This window comes from Eptatretus burgeri, chromosome 18 (genome assembly GCF_056783735.1).
Source record: "Eptatretus burgeri isolate ZD-2024b chromosome 18, Ebu_testis_v1, whole genome shotgun sequence".
NCBI classification, from domain to species: Eukaryota; Metazoa; Chordata; class Myxini; order Myxiniformes; family Myxinidae; genus Eptatretus; species Eptatretus burgeri.
In genome coordinates this window covers 37,783,807-37,796,000 of record NC_140978.1, presented here as the reverse complement: position 1 = coordinate 37,796,000, position 12,194 = coordinate 37,783,807, and the positions used below count along the sequence as shown (strand labels likewise).

Genomic DNA, 12,194 nt, shown 5'->3' with positions numbered 1-12,194 from the left:
TGGTCGTTGTGGAAATGTTTGATGAGAGCGATGTTGATGGTGGAGGTGGTTGTTGTGAAGCAGTTGGTCCAAAATAAAGATAGTATAAGAAAAACGGCTAACTAAAGATTCAGAGCCCTGCACACGAATAATTGCCCGTTAAACATCGGTGAGGAAATCTATCTGAATACAGACTTATCAACATAACTGATCTCAGGACCTATATGGTGTCCTGTGAATTTCCACAACCATAACAATATATATATATATATATATATATATATATATATATATATATATATATATATATATATATATATATATATATATATATATATATATATATATATATAGTTAAGGATTCAGCGACGGAGGGATTCTCAACCCACTCCGGCCGTCTCCGGGATCTATAACGCCGGCCGGCTCAGCACAGGCCTCGGGTCACGCGCCTTCAATCGCGATACTAACGTAATCCTTGTACCTTGCCAGTTGGAAAAATAGAACCCCTGGTTACAGACTGGTTGTGTCACATGCCGAGCATTTTCTGCCAGTCTGTAACCATTTTGGTTTTATATGCCAATCGAACGGATCATTCCTCGACGCGACACGAATTAATCCATAGCGGCAACTTCATACAAATTAACCAGATTTATTGGGGAACACCCGGGATCACAACACAAGCAAAATTCACGACAATGTTTTTATTAACAATCCTCAACCCGTTCTTAACTAGGGAACCATGGACTACAGGTTTCAAGGGGGTCGCTACCGAAATATGCCTTTGAACATGTGCAGACAAAGACAGACAGCATGCATGCAAGACAAGACAGAGTTCTTGGTGAGGTTTCATGGACGAGAGGACAGTGTCAAAAACATGAATGTCGCTCGCAACAGGCGGATGTTCACGAATTCGAACTCCCAACTCGAACACGCCGTGTGACAAGATGGCGGCGCCGTACTCTTCCTTCTCAAGTTACCGCGTGCGCACGCCCTCCTCAGCGCATTCCGGCCCCGCGCAATGTCGACGATGGGCCTCAGCCGATCTCTCTCACGGTGCAGCATACAAATCCAGGCCTGGCCTGTTCTCCAGACAAGGCCCAAATCGAGGTGCTGGGCTCTGGCAAGCGGATCAGCAAATGTGACGAGCCGTTGGTGTGAGCAGGGACCGTCAGAGGCTCCGACGTCTCCTCTCCTGCCTTCTCGCCTCAAAGCTCGACTTCCCAACTCCGTCCTCTCAGTTTCTCCGTGCAGGCCGCCTCTCCCACTGCCCCAAAAAGGCCGACGACGTACAAGCAGCCTCTCTTATGTTTGCTCGCTTTGAAACACGTCGCACCTCGAGAGCGACTGTTTCCACACACCGAACCTTTTTACGAAGCCTTCGTTCGCTCGCCTCGAAGCGACTCTTAGCACGCCTCGAGAACCCGACTGTTCTTCACACACAGCACTCTTTTCTCCGAAGCCTTCGTTTCTCTCTCGTTTGCTCCTTCGACACACGAGCAGCCTCTCAACCGCCTGCAGTTTTCCAAACAGCCAAACTGAAGTTGTTCACGAGGTCTTTGCTTCTCTCGCTTCCACGAGCACGCCTCCCTCGGCGAAACCGACCAAAAAAACCCCTCCCCTTCGCGTCACTTCCTCCCTCTCACCACACCCTCTCTCCATGCCACACCCCCTCAGCCGACTGGAAGGGGCCTATCCCGGGATGGGGTAGGAATAAGAGGGATCTCTCGGTCCTCCACCACTGCACAAACAATAAAACAACAACCTCCCGACACACATATCCCTTTTACCACACAATCTAGCTAAACAGGTATTTAATGGGGGATCTGAGCTAATCCTATATTTAGTAGTCCAATAAGGGCCATTTCCGTAACAATATATATATATATATATATATATATATATTTATATATATATATATATATATATATATATATATATATATATATATATATATTATTGCGGATTTCGCGCCCGCCGGCGTGCTGACGGCCACGTAACTCGAATCGCGGCACGTCGCCCACCGGACGGACAATCCAGTCGTGACCCTCTCGGACTAACGCCGGGAACCAGTCACGGGTGGACCTTTCGGTCTCACCGCGATCGAGCCAATCAGCCCCCGCATGGGATAGGGTTGCTCGCCAAATTCGACCTACCTAAGTACCCACGCGGAGGGTAGACCGGGCGATCGCACCTCGCCGCAGGTCGACTTCGGACACGGGCCACTTAAGCGACCCGTTCCGTACTATCAGAATAACCGAGCGGTGTTATCGTCGACCTCGACGGTTCGATTAATTATCGGGCGTATTCAGCCCACTACCAACCCTTTACGTGAAGCAAGATGGGGATTCAATAGAGGAAAAGACGAAGCGAAGCGGGAAACAGTTCAACACAAAGCACATTTATTCGCGGCACACGGGAGCACACATATACAATTCCACCAAATGCACACAGAAAAGACACAATGTAATTTACACAAAAAGCAAATGTAAAAGCGAAAACACAATGCAGAGCTAATACCGACTACCGAGCACACGGCAACACTTATACAATTCTACTTCACAGACGGCGCCGACAACACATACCCAAAACCAAAGAAAAGAATACCCTCAAGGATGAGGCGGGCCTGAGGCCGAGACCGGGTCGCGCCTACCCGTCTGGTGATGAGACGCGGAGCGGCGATGGCGCCTCAACTCCGCGGGCCTCGCGGACAGTGTCTGGTAGGGGGTGGGAAAGGGGCCCCCTTGGTCGCACTATCTCAGCGCGGGGGGGAAACAGGAGGGGGTTGCTGATGCTCGGGGTATAGAGGATTTTTATTATCCCGCGACGAGCGTCTCCCCTCGTCTGGTGTCGCTGCCTTTCCACAGCTCCGTCCCCTCCGTTCCGACTCCAACGCACACGACGACCAGCTCCTTCTTGCCAACTCCACCGCCCGCGAAGTCTTGACTCTCTGTTTCCGACTCTCCTACTCTCCTACTCTCCGCCTCTGGACTCTCCTACTCTCCGCCTCTCGACTCTCCTACTCTCCGCCTCTGGACTCCCTGGACTGACGAACACGGTCCTTTTATCAGCCCTGTAGCTTCGCCCTCTCATCTTTGACCCCCTCCCTTCGACCTTTCACCTCGCTCCCCATTGGCCCGAGAAAAAGTGGGCGTGAAGGCTTTTTGATCCATTAATTTGCATATATCGATCGCCCTGGGGGCGGGGCCACCCGCCCTCGCTCACCGATTGGACGGCAAAAAGTGGGCGTGTGTCGTTTTTGATCCGTTTTTGAAGCACAAAATCCGTGATTTTGTACACGCTGTTCGGCGCGCGCCCTGCACGAGTCCAACACCGGTACCCACAGCGGGGCAAGAACGGTGGCGATGCGACGGTTGCGAGGTGTGACGGGAAGGTCGTGGCGGTTGTGGTGAAGCGGCGTTGTGGTTGGTGGTTGATGTTGTGGTTGTGGTGGTAATCATGGCGGTTGGTCCAAAATAAAGATAGCAAAAGAAAAACGGCTATCCTGAAGAGTCGCAGCACGCATAAATGACATGTATTCCCACTAGACAACGGGTTTGGGCCTAACTACACATGTACTTACCGAGATACCTCACCTAAGGGACCTGAATGGTGGTTTGCGAATTTGGTAACCACAACAATATATATATATATATATATATATATATATGTATATATGTATGTATGTATATATGTATGTATATATGTATGTATGTATGTATATATGTATGTATGTATGTATGCATGTATATATGTATGTATGTATGTATGTATATATGTATGTATGTATGTATGTATGTATATATGTATGTATATATATATGTATATATGTGTGTGTGTATATATACATACATACATATATATATATATATATATATATATATATATATATATATATATATATATATATATATATATATATACTAGCAAGGAACCAGCACTTACGGACGGATTTATTCTCCCAGAGTTATGGATGGGTGAATTCCCCCAACCTTGACGTATTTCAGTATAACTTGTAATACCACCCACCCCCCTCGTCACCAAGAGGGAAGCTAATGAAGCAAACACACAGAACTTACAAAGAGACACTTCTCAAATTATAGCATGATATTAAATCAAAGATAAATTTTTGTTTCATTTTACCAACAGCTGTTACGGTAAACAAATATAATTATAAACTCTTGAATTTCTCAGTGGGTTAATTCGTCTTATAGTTTTTAAAAGAAATGTTGAAGGATTGTTCTGGCAGACAATCTAAAATGTGTTTGCTCAGTTGGTCCAGTTGTTTGTGATTTTGGGCTTATTGAACCAGCTGGGTCACCGCATTTTGGTAATTGGTTCCATCCATCCATTTGGACCATACTCTGAACAGAGCATTGGTGCTGCCAAAACATTCTCCAGGGCTATTGGGCACAGTCCTGGATAGATCGCCACGCCAACACAGGATATTCAAATGGCTCAATCATCCCAGCAAGCTGATACTCATTTTTGCTGACCTCGGAAGGATGACAGGCTGAGTCCACCCCACCTGGTATTGATTCAACAACCAAGCGGGATTTGAACTCAGGACTCAAGGATCCCAAGCCAACCACCCCAACAGGTCAGGTCAGGTATGGGAGCATGCGCTGGAGCAGCGCGTTGCTGCGTCCACTTTCTGCCGGTACTCCAAGGGCCTCCATTTGACCATCTCCCAGGCAGATGCCTGCCCCATCTCCATGTCTGTAAGATGCTGATCAACCTGCTGCAACCACGAGGCACATGGTCGGCCAATTGGCCTCCTCCACTCACGAGACTCCTTCGCTGAGAGAACCTGGTGAGCAGGATCAGCGTCAGGAAAATGAGCCACGTGTCCATACACCCGCAAATGACGTTCATGGACTATGCAGGTAACAAGTCTCATTTGAGTCTCTCTCAGCAACCGCTCGTTGGACACAAAGTCCGACCAGTGATAGCCAAGGATCCTCCGAAGAGAACTGGTCAGAGTCCAAGTTTCACATCCACAGAGCAAGACTGGAAGCACCAATGACCTGAAGGCTCAGATTTTTAGTCTCCCGCGCAGGTGCTGGCAGCTCCACACCCCATGATCCAGTGAATCCATGATCTCCCAGGCCCGACCCAGACGTCGTTTGATGCCTGCCTCACAGCCAGCAGAGACATGAATATCACTGCCAAGGTAAATTAATCTCTCCGTGACCTCAACATCCTCTCCACAAACAGGTACAGACAAGATAGCAGCATCCAAGATGTCATTTGAAGCCTGGATCTTCGTTTTGACCCAGAAAACCCATAATCCCAGAGGCTCCGACTCCTCATTCAGCACCTTATGGGCCCCCAAAAGGATGTCGAGAGTCTCCACAAAGATGACTGCATCAGCTGTGAAGTCAAGGGCAGATATCTTGACATTCCCAAACAATGCACCGCAGCTTGATCTCTCCGACAACCTCCCCAGAATCCAGTCCATACAATTGCTGAAAAGTGTGGGGGGCCAGTACACACCCCTGATGAACTCCAGTAACAACTGGAAATAAGTCAGAGATGCTACCACCACATCGCACCCAGAGTATCGTTCAGACATCAGATTGATCAGCTTTGGTGGCACGCCACGAGACCAAGAATCCTCCAGAGGGCATCCCGATTCACTGAATAAAACGCTTGCTGCAAGCAAGAGATTAAGCAACAGAGATCAACATAGGCTGCAAGCAGCCCTTGCCGAAAATCTCGTCTGTGTTCGATGAGGACCCGGAGAGCAAGGATATGGTCAATCTTTGGCTTCTTTGGTGTAAAGCCTGACTGCTCTGGACGCTGGTGCTCAAGCAGATGGTGGCGAACCCTATCAAGAATTATCCGAGCTGAGAGCAGCGTCACCCCTCGGTAATTGTTGCAGTCTTGGCAATGACACGAGACATGAGAACAGCATTTCCACCAGCCTTGAGAAGTTCAGCATGGATGCCACAGATCCCTGGAGTTTTGCCCCATTTAAACCGGTTCACCGCAGTCTGTGTTTCCACTTACGAAGGTGGACCACAGTTGATTGGAGGGTCAGCAATAGGAATAGTAACACCCCTGACTTCCAACTCGACAGCTGGTGGATCAGCCTGGTACAACCGCTCAAAGTAACCGGCTCAGCGGGCCTTCACTTCGGAAATTACCACTGAAGAGTACCGAAAAGCTCCTCTTTCAAGAGCCCACCACCCTCTGCTCTAACTTCGGAGGAACGCAATGCGCAAATTCTCCTGTAAGCAGGATGATAATCATTTGACCACAGGTGATGCTCCACCCCAGTGGTTCCCAACCTTTTTCTGATCGAGTACCACTTGGAGGTCCCATACCGTCGCCGCGTACCACCTGGTTCCAGAAAAACTCAATTCGATAAGATATCAATTTATTCACAAGTAGAACACACAAATGAACTAACTGTCAACAAGGAACTAAATTTAATGCGAGGGCTGCATCTGTCTCTTCTCCACCAGCTGGTCGATGCGGGGCATAACTTTACTCACAGCACATGATTTTGGCCACCGGGAGAGCGACTTCATAGGATGCTTTGACAATCCCTGCCCCCTTCTGGTAGAACTGGCCAGTCTTGTCCAGGCGCTGCCGCTTCACGTTCTCGCCAAGTTGCTGGAAGTCGCTCTGCTCTCGGTCCTTCTTGTCCGCGTGGTTTGTCTCAAGATGACGTCTGAGCAGGCTTGGTTTCATGGCCTCATTGCAAAGGGACTTCATGCAGACCACACACTGCGGAAGAGCTTCTCCTCCACGTTCGATTGCTATGAAACCATACTTTATGTATGTCGGGTCAAACTTTCGCTTCGGCATGTTGTCAAATCCTGTGGAAAAAAAATAAAAAATTAGTCAAGAAATAAATAAAGAAATATAGAAATTAAAAAATAAATAAAGATACAATATAATAACAAGTGAAGGGAAACACAGACGAGTGCTAAGACACCTTCGCATTCACAGTATGGAGGCAGTGGGATAACTGCCAGTGCCAAGTGTGTGTCAGGGTTCCCATTTTTTTTAAATGTTGAGCCTGAAAGTGCTCGCGAACCACCTGGAAGGCCCTCACGTACCACAGGTTGGGAACCACTGCTCTACCCCCTCACAGATTCCTAACACATAGGCCTCCTTGTCCACCCTTAGTGCACGTACAGTTTTACGCCTCAGCTACCTGAACAGCTCAGCTCTGCCATCCAGCCTGGCCCTGTGACTCTGGTCAATGGTATCCAGTGTCCCTTGAGAGACAAAATTCTTCTTTGCCCTGCGGTGAGCTCCAAGACATCCACCGGCAACATCAAGGATGGTGGTCTTGAAGGCGCTCCACAACCCTTCACGACCCCCCCCTCAAAGCACCCAGACCCCCCAAGTGTCCACTCAGCCTGTTCGCAAACTCTTCAGCTACCCTCTCATCCTTGAGCTTGCCAACATCCAGCCTAGGCTGGGATGGTACCATTCTCCTGGATTTAACCTGCAAATTCAGAGTTGCTACAACAAGCCTGTGGTCAGTATTGAGGAACTGAGCACTCCGGTGGACCCTGCAGTTGTGGATCATCCTCCAACGACCATCAACGAGGAAATGGTCAATCTCCTTTGCCACACCGCGAGCATTGGAATACCAAGTCCAGCGATGAGCTTGTGTGCGCTGAAACCATGAACCAGCCACCCTAAGTCCATGACTTCTTGCAAAGTCAAGGAACTTAGTGCTATTCTGGTTCATAGTTCCAGACCCATGGGGACAAACACATGTCTCATAACCATCCCTATCAGTTCCAGTCGATGCATTGAAATCTCCCAAGACTAGAACAGTACCTCGCCTGGGGCACTGATCAACCACAGACTTGAGTGTGGCGTAGAATGCATCCTTCACGGTGAGATCACTCGCCTCAGTCGGAGCATCAACAGAGACCAGGGAAATGACACCTAAGGAGTGACGAATCCTTAATCTCATAATACGCTCGTTGACCGGTGTTACCTCAATTACCATTGTTGTCAGCTTATTGGACACAACTACAGTGACTCCTTTGGCATGGTAACCATCATAGTGACCAGACCAATAGTAGGTGTAACCACCCGCCATGATCTCACCACAATCCGGTCTCCGAACCTCAGAGAGAGCTGCAATACCGATGTCCAAATGCTTGAGCTCAGATGACAACAGAGACAGGTGATCATCCTCTCTTAGGGATAGGACATTCCAGGCACCCACCCGAAGGGACCGCCTCAGGTTAATCCAAGGAGTCCGCCTTCTGATGGGCGACATCTCAGCACCACTCCGACACACACTTCTGCAATCTGACCCAGGAAGTTTCCCTCCTATCAAAGATTGGGGGTCCCGAAGGCTTTGCCCCAATCTCTTCATCCGGTGAGCTGCCCTGCGAAGGGAAGCTGCGCAGGAGGTACTCCCACGGAGTGCGTTTTCAGATTTTTTTGCGTTTTTGTGTTTTGCGGAATGAAGGGTTTTACGGTGGCCGGAGTGCAAATCCTGCCACCAACCTCCTCATAAAAAGTAACTCAACTGCAGGAGGACGTCTGCAAACACAGTTGGACAGTAGATATGGATGGCCGTTGGCTCACAAGGAGCTCCTCCTGCAAAACCCTTTGACAGGTTTTGTTTTTAGTCCTGCTGGGTGTCCATATCATGCACCCTCCTCACGAGGAAATCTGGTGGGGGAGGCGGTTTAGTCGCCCACAACCCGACCCTGGATCAGGTTCGTACAGGTTTACATGGTACCTTTAGGAAGTCACAGATCTAATCTGCCCTGACCTGACAACTGGAAATAAGTCAGAGATGGTGTCACCACATCTCACAGCACTCTCAATACCAGAGTATAGTTCAGACATCAGATTGATCAGTTTTGGTGGCTAATTAAGCGTGTTTGTTTTTTTCAATTCTGGTGGCTTATTCACCATAACCATTAAGTGTGATTGATTCAGAAACTCCCTTTCCTTGCCATTCTCCACCCACTATCTTTACTCCGTCCACACCCACACAACATTGCTTTCATCACCACCCTTGTCACATGTGTTCTCAAATTCCACACCTTGTTAATTTCTCAAAGTCCAGGCTTCATGCTGACATCGATTCCTTCAACCCACATTATATCTTCTGTGGAACTGACTCCATATGTCTCTTTTCTTGAACTCTTCCATCTTTGTCTTCAAATACGCTTGCGTATCGCAATCTTATGCTTTCTCCCATACCCACTTTCACGTTTTTCTTCTCTTTCTGACACTCCATCGACCCCTTTCCTCCTTGCCACTCCCCTTCTCATACTGTTATTGTTTATGTATCCACATTAGAATATTCCATCATTTCCTACTGTGATAAGTAGGTTTTTTTATGTGTGTGTTTTGCAGAATCCTGAGCCATTCAATGCAGAATGTGGGTGAGGGACTCACCATTTTATTTGTAAATGGTGAGGACTGTGAGCCATTCAATATCATTGCTCTTTCAAAGAGAATATCAGGCCAATACCTGTTGTTACTGCCATTTGGCCTCCCTCTATCGAATGTCGGATGCTGATACCTGTTTTAGGGGTTTGTTTCTACAATTAGTGCCCCAATTTTAGTGGTACCCCAGAGCTTATTAGACCCCTTGGAGTACTAAACCACCAGTTAGGGTTTAAAAAAAAAACTTTTTCTTCCTGCACTCTCAATTTCCAAAATTTCCGAGCTGTATCTCGGAGCCGGCTGGGACTTTTGGAATATAATTTTGCATTAAAAATGGGAATAGGAACTACAGTATGTGGGGTTGATTTAATTTTTTGTTCACCTTGACCTAATTTTTCAGGTCATGACCCAATTATGGACATTTTAACTTTTTTTTTTTTACCATAGCTTGACTAAGGTTTGTCCAATTGGAACGAAATTTCTCTCCCTTTGTTTTTTGGGGGGAATTGCCCTCCCTCCCTGTAAATTGTGTAAACGTGCCTTGCAGGGAAACAAAATTACCCTGCAAGTCACATTTAAACTTAATTTACATCAAACCCTTCCGAGTTAAAGGTGAAGGTCGAATGGTGGTCTGAAAAAAACTAAAGAAACGCGTTTTTTTTGGTGGGGGGGGGTTGTTTGGCATTGTTCAATTTTGTCAATGTGAACTCTCAGACTGCTTGGCTTTCCAAGACGTTCTTGCATCATAATGGTGGACCTGCATTGAGGTTGTGCACCTGATATATTTGGTGTCCTTGACCTACTTTTATTGGATTGTGACCTAATTAACAAAAAAAACACCTTTTTCGTCATAACCTGAATAATTTTCCTCCGATTTTCATAATGTTGAGGTTTATTATTGATAGATTGTACATGGGGACACATTTTCTTAATTTACACCCTTTCCCGAAATGTTGAAAGTCAAGGTCATATGGTGGTCAAAAAACAACAATGGCCTTCCTTGGATCGTTGGCCAAGGGTAAGTCATGGGCAATCACCATGGTTAAGCTTTTGGGCAGGGGGAGGGGGGGGTGGCGGGCTTACCCTTCATAATCGCTTTGTGATTGCAGATATCTCGTTGTTTTTCTTGTTTTGTTCCATAAAAGGAAAGGAACCACCTATCTATTATGCATCCATTGGATTGGGTGAGGATGAAATTGATGGAGGAAAGGATGATGGGGGAGAGAAAATGAAAGTGGGTAGAGTTTGAGAGGAGACGGGGGGGGGGGGGTAAGGTGGAAAAGACTTGAGCACTTGAGGTGAGGTTTAAAAGTTCCACCATATTTCCATACTTATGAATATAGATGGCTCCAAGCCTGTAATTTTAACGTAATAATACTTGTTTCTCAGATATCTATCGTGACTGCATTGACACCTTTTATCCCCCCCCCCTTGCCCTTCCATTACCTTCAGGCAAGACTGGAAAAGTACTTCGATCAGACCATTTCAACATGTATTCAGAGGGTAAATTGCACAAGCCTAATATCACTTGCTAAAACAAAGAAAATTGGGATGTGTGAAGTTTGACATAGGAAAAAGCTATTTGCACATTTTTGTCTGTCCTGCACCATCATCATTTGTGTCCTCCAGAGGTCTCAAACAACATGAAAACACTCACATAGCTTCGGTTAAAAAACTACAATCATTGAGGTTCATGGAAGAGCTGATCAACAGTAGATCAGGGTTGATAGATATTGGGCAGAAAGCAAAATTGGTAGAGGGAAATGCATGTGTGCACCACCACGGGATGGCCGAGCTGGAGGTACGCACACTTGCAGGTGTAAGTAGGACAGGGTCTCATGTGAGTGTCGTAAAGGTCATCGGTCGATATGAGAAAGACTATAAGGGGGTGGTGGGCAGAAAACATGAAGACCTGGAGGGAAGAAGAAGACATGCTGCAGAATGAAAGATATGGTTCCAGAAGGGAGAGAAGAGGGGACATGAATGGAACTGAAAATTAAACTTGGACTTCTATCAAGGTAAGGGTTTCTGATAGAACATGTGTGATCTTTATGTGCAAATGTTGGAAGAAAGGTAAGAGGGAATGAGGACCAAGACAAGAATAGATCTGGTATACAACTACTACCGCCTCTCCCCTTTCTCGGCTTCACACTGTGTAAACCAAGGCATTTTGGATCATTGGTATCTCCCGTGATGAGGCTGAGTCTTTGGGTCTTTCACTCTCACCGCAGGCAGGTCGGTGGTCTTTCTGTCTTCTTCGGGCTTTGCCCCCCTCTCCCCCTCTCCCCACTCTATCTGCGATATGTCCCCCCATATTCCTGCAGGGTGCTCAAGGTCCGCCAACAACCCCCTTCTGATAAAACGACCAAAATCACGAATCATTGCTCACCTTCACTGTTTCATTCCTCTTTTCCCCAACTTTGGAATGAACTCCCTCACTCTATTCAATCCCATTCTTCCCTCCAGGTCTTCAAAACAGGTGTTTACCACCACCTCTTATCATCCCTCATCCAAATCCTCGATCTTTTCTACCCCCGTTAATCCAGCCCAAACCCACCTTCTTCAAATTCCTTGCATTCCTTCCTGAAAGTCCCTGTAATGTCCATCTTCTATTCCCCGTGTTCCCCGTCCCATCCCTCTCCCTTCCACAGATCTCCAAATGTCTCTGTTCCCCACTGTTTTGTCCTTTCCTCTCCCACCCCTCTTGTCTCATGCCCCCCCTTGTTGTGCATTGTGTGTTAGCTCTCATACGAGCCTCGACAAGGTATACAACAACAAAAAAAAACACAAAAAGGGTGCCTTTTGGCCATGACAGTGGTAATGCATGCTCC

General features: G+C 47.1%; 1 protein-coding gene across 3 annotated transcripts in view; it reads left to right on the top strand.

The window, feature by feature from the left end:
* The window catches only part of LOC147008910 (protein FAM3C-like), a 70,742-nt gene that overhangs the window by 43,119 nt on the left and 15,429 nt on the right, over positions 1-12,194 (top strand). For all 3 annotated transcript variants that reach the window (XM_085863534.1, XM_085863532.1, XM_085863533.1), the window contains 2 exons: positions 9,331-9,389; positions 10,816-10,866. In XM_085863534.1, coding sequence (XP_085719660.1) covers positions 9,331-9,389; positions 10,816-10,866 — 110 coding nt within the window. The remainder of the gene's footprint in view (positions 1-9,330; positions 9,390-10,815; positions 10,867-12,194) is intronic.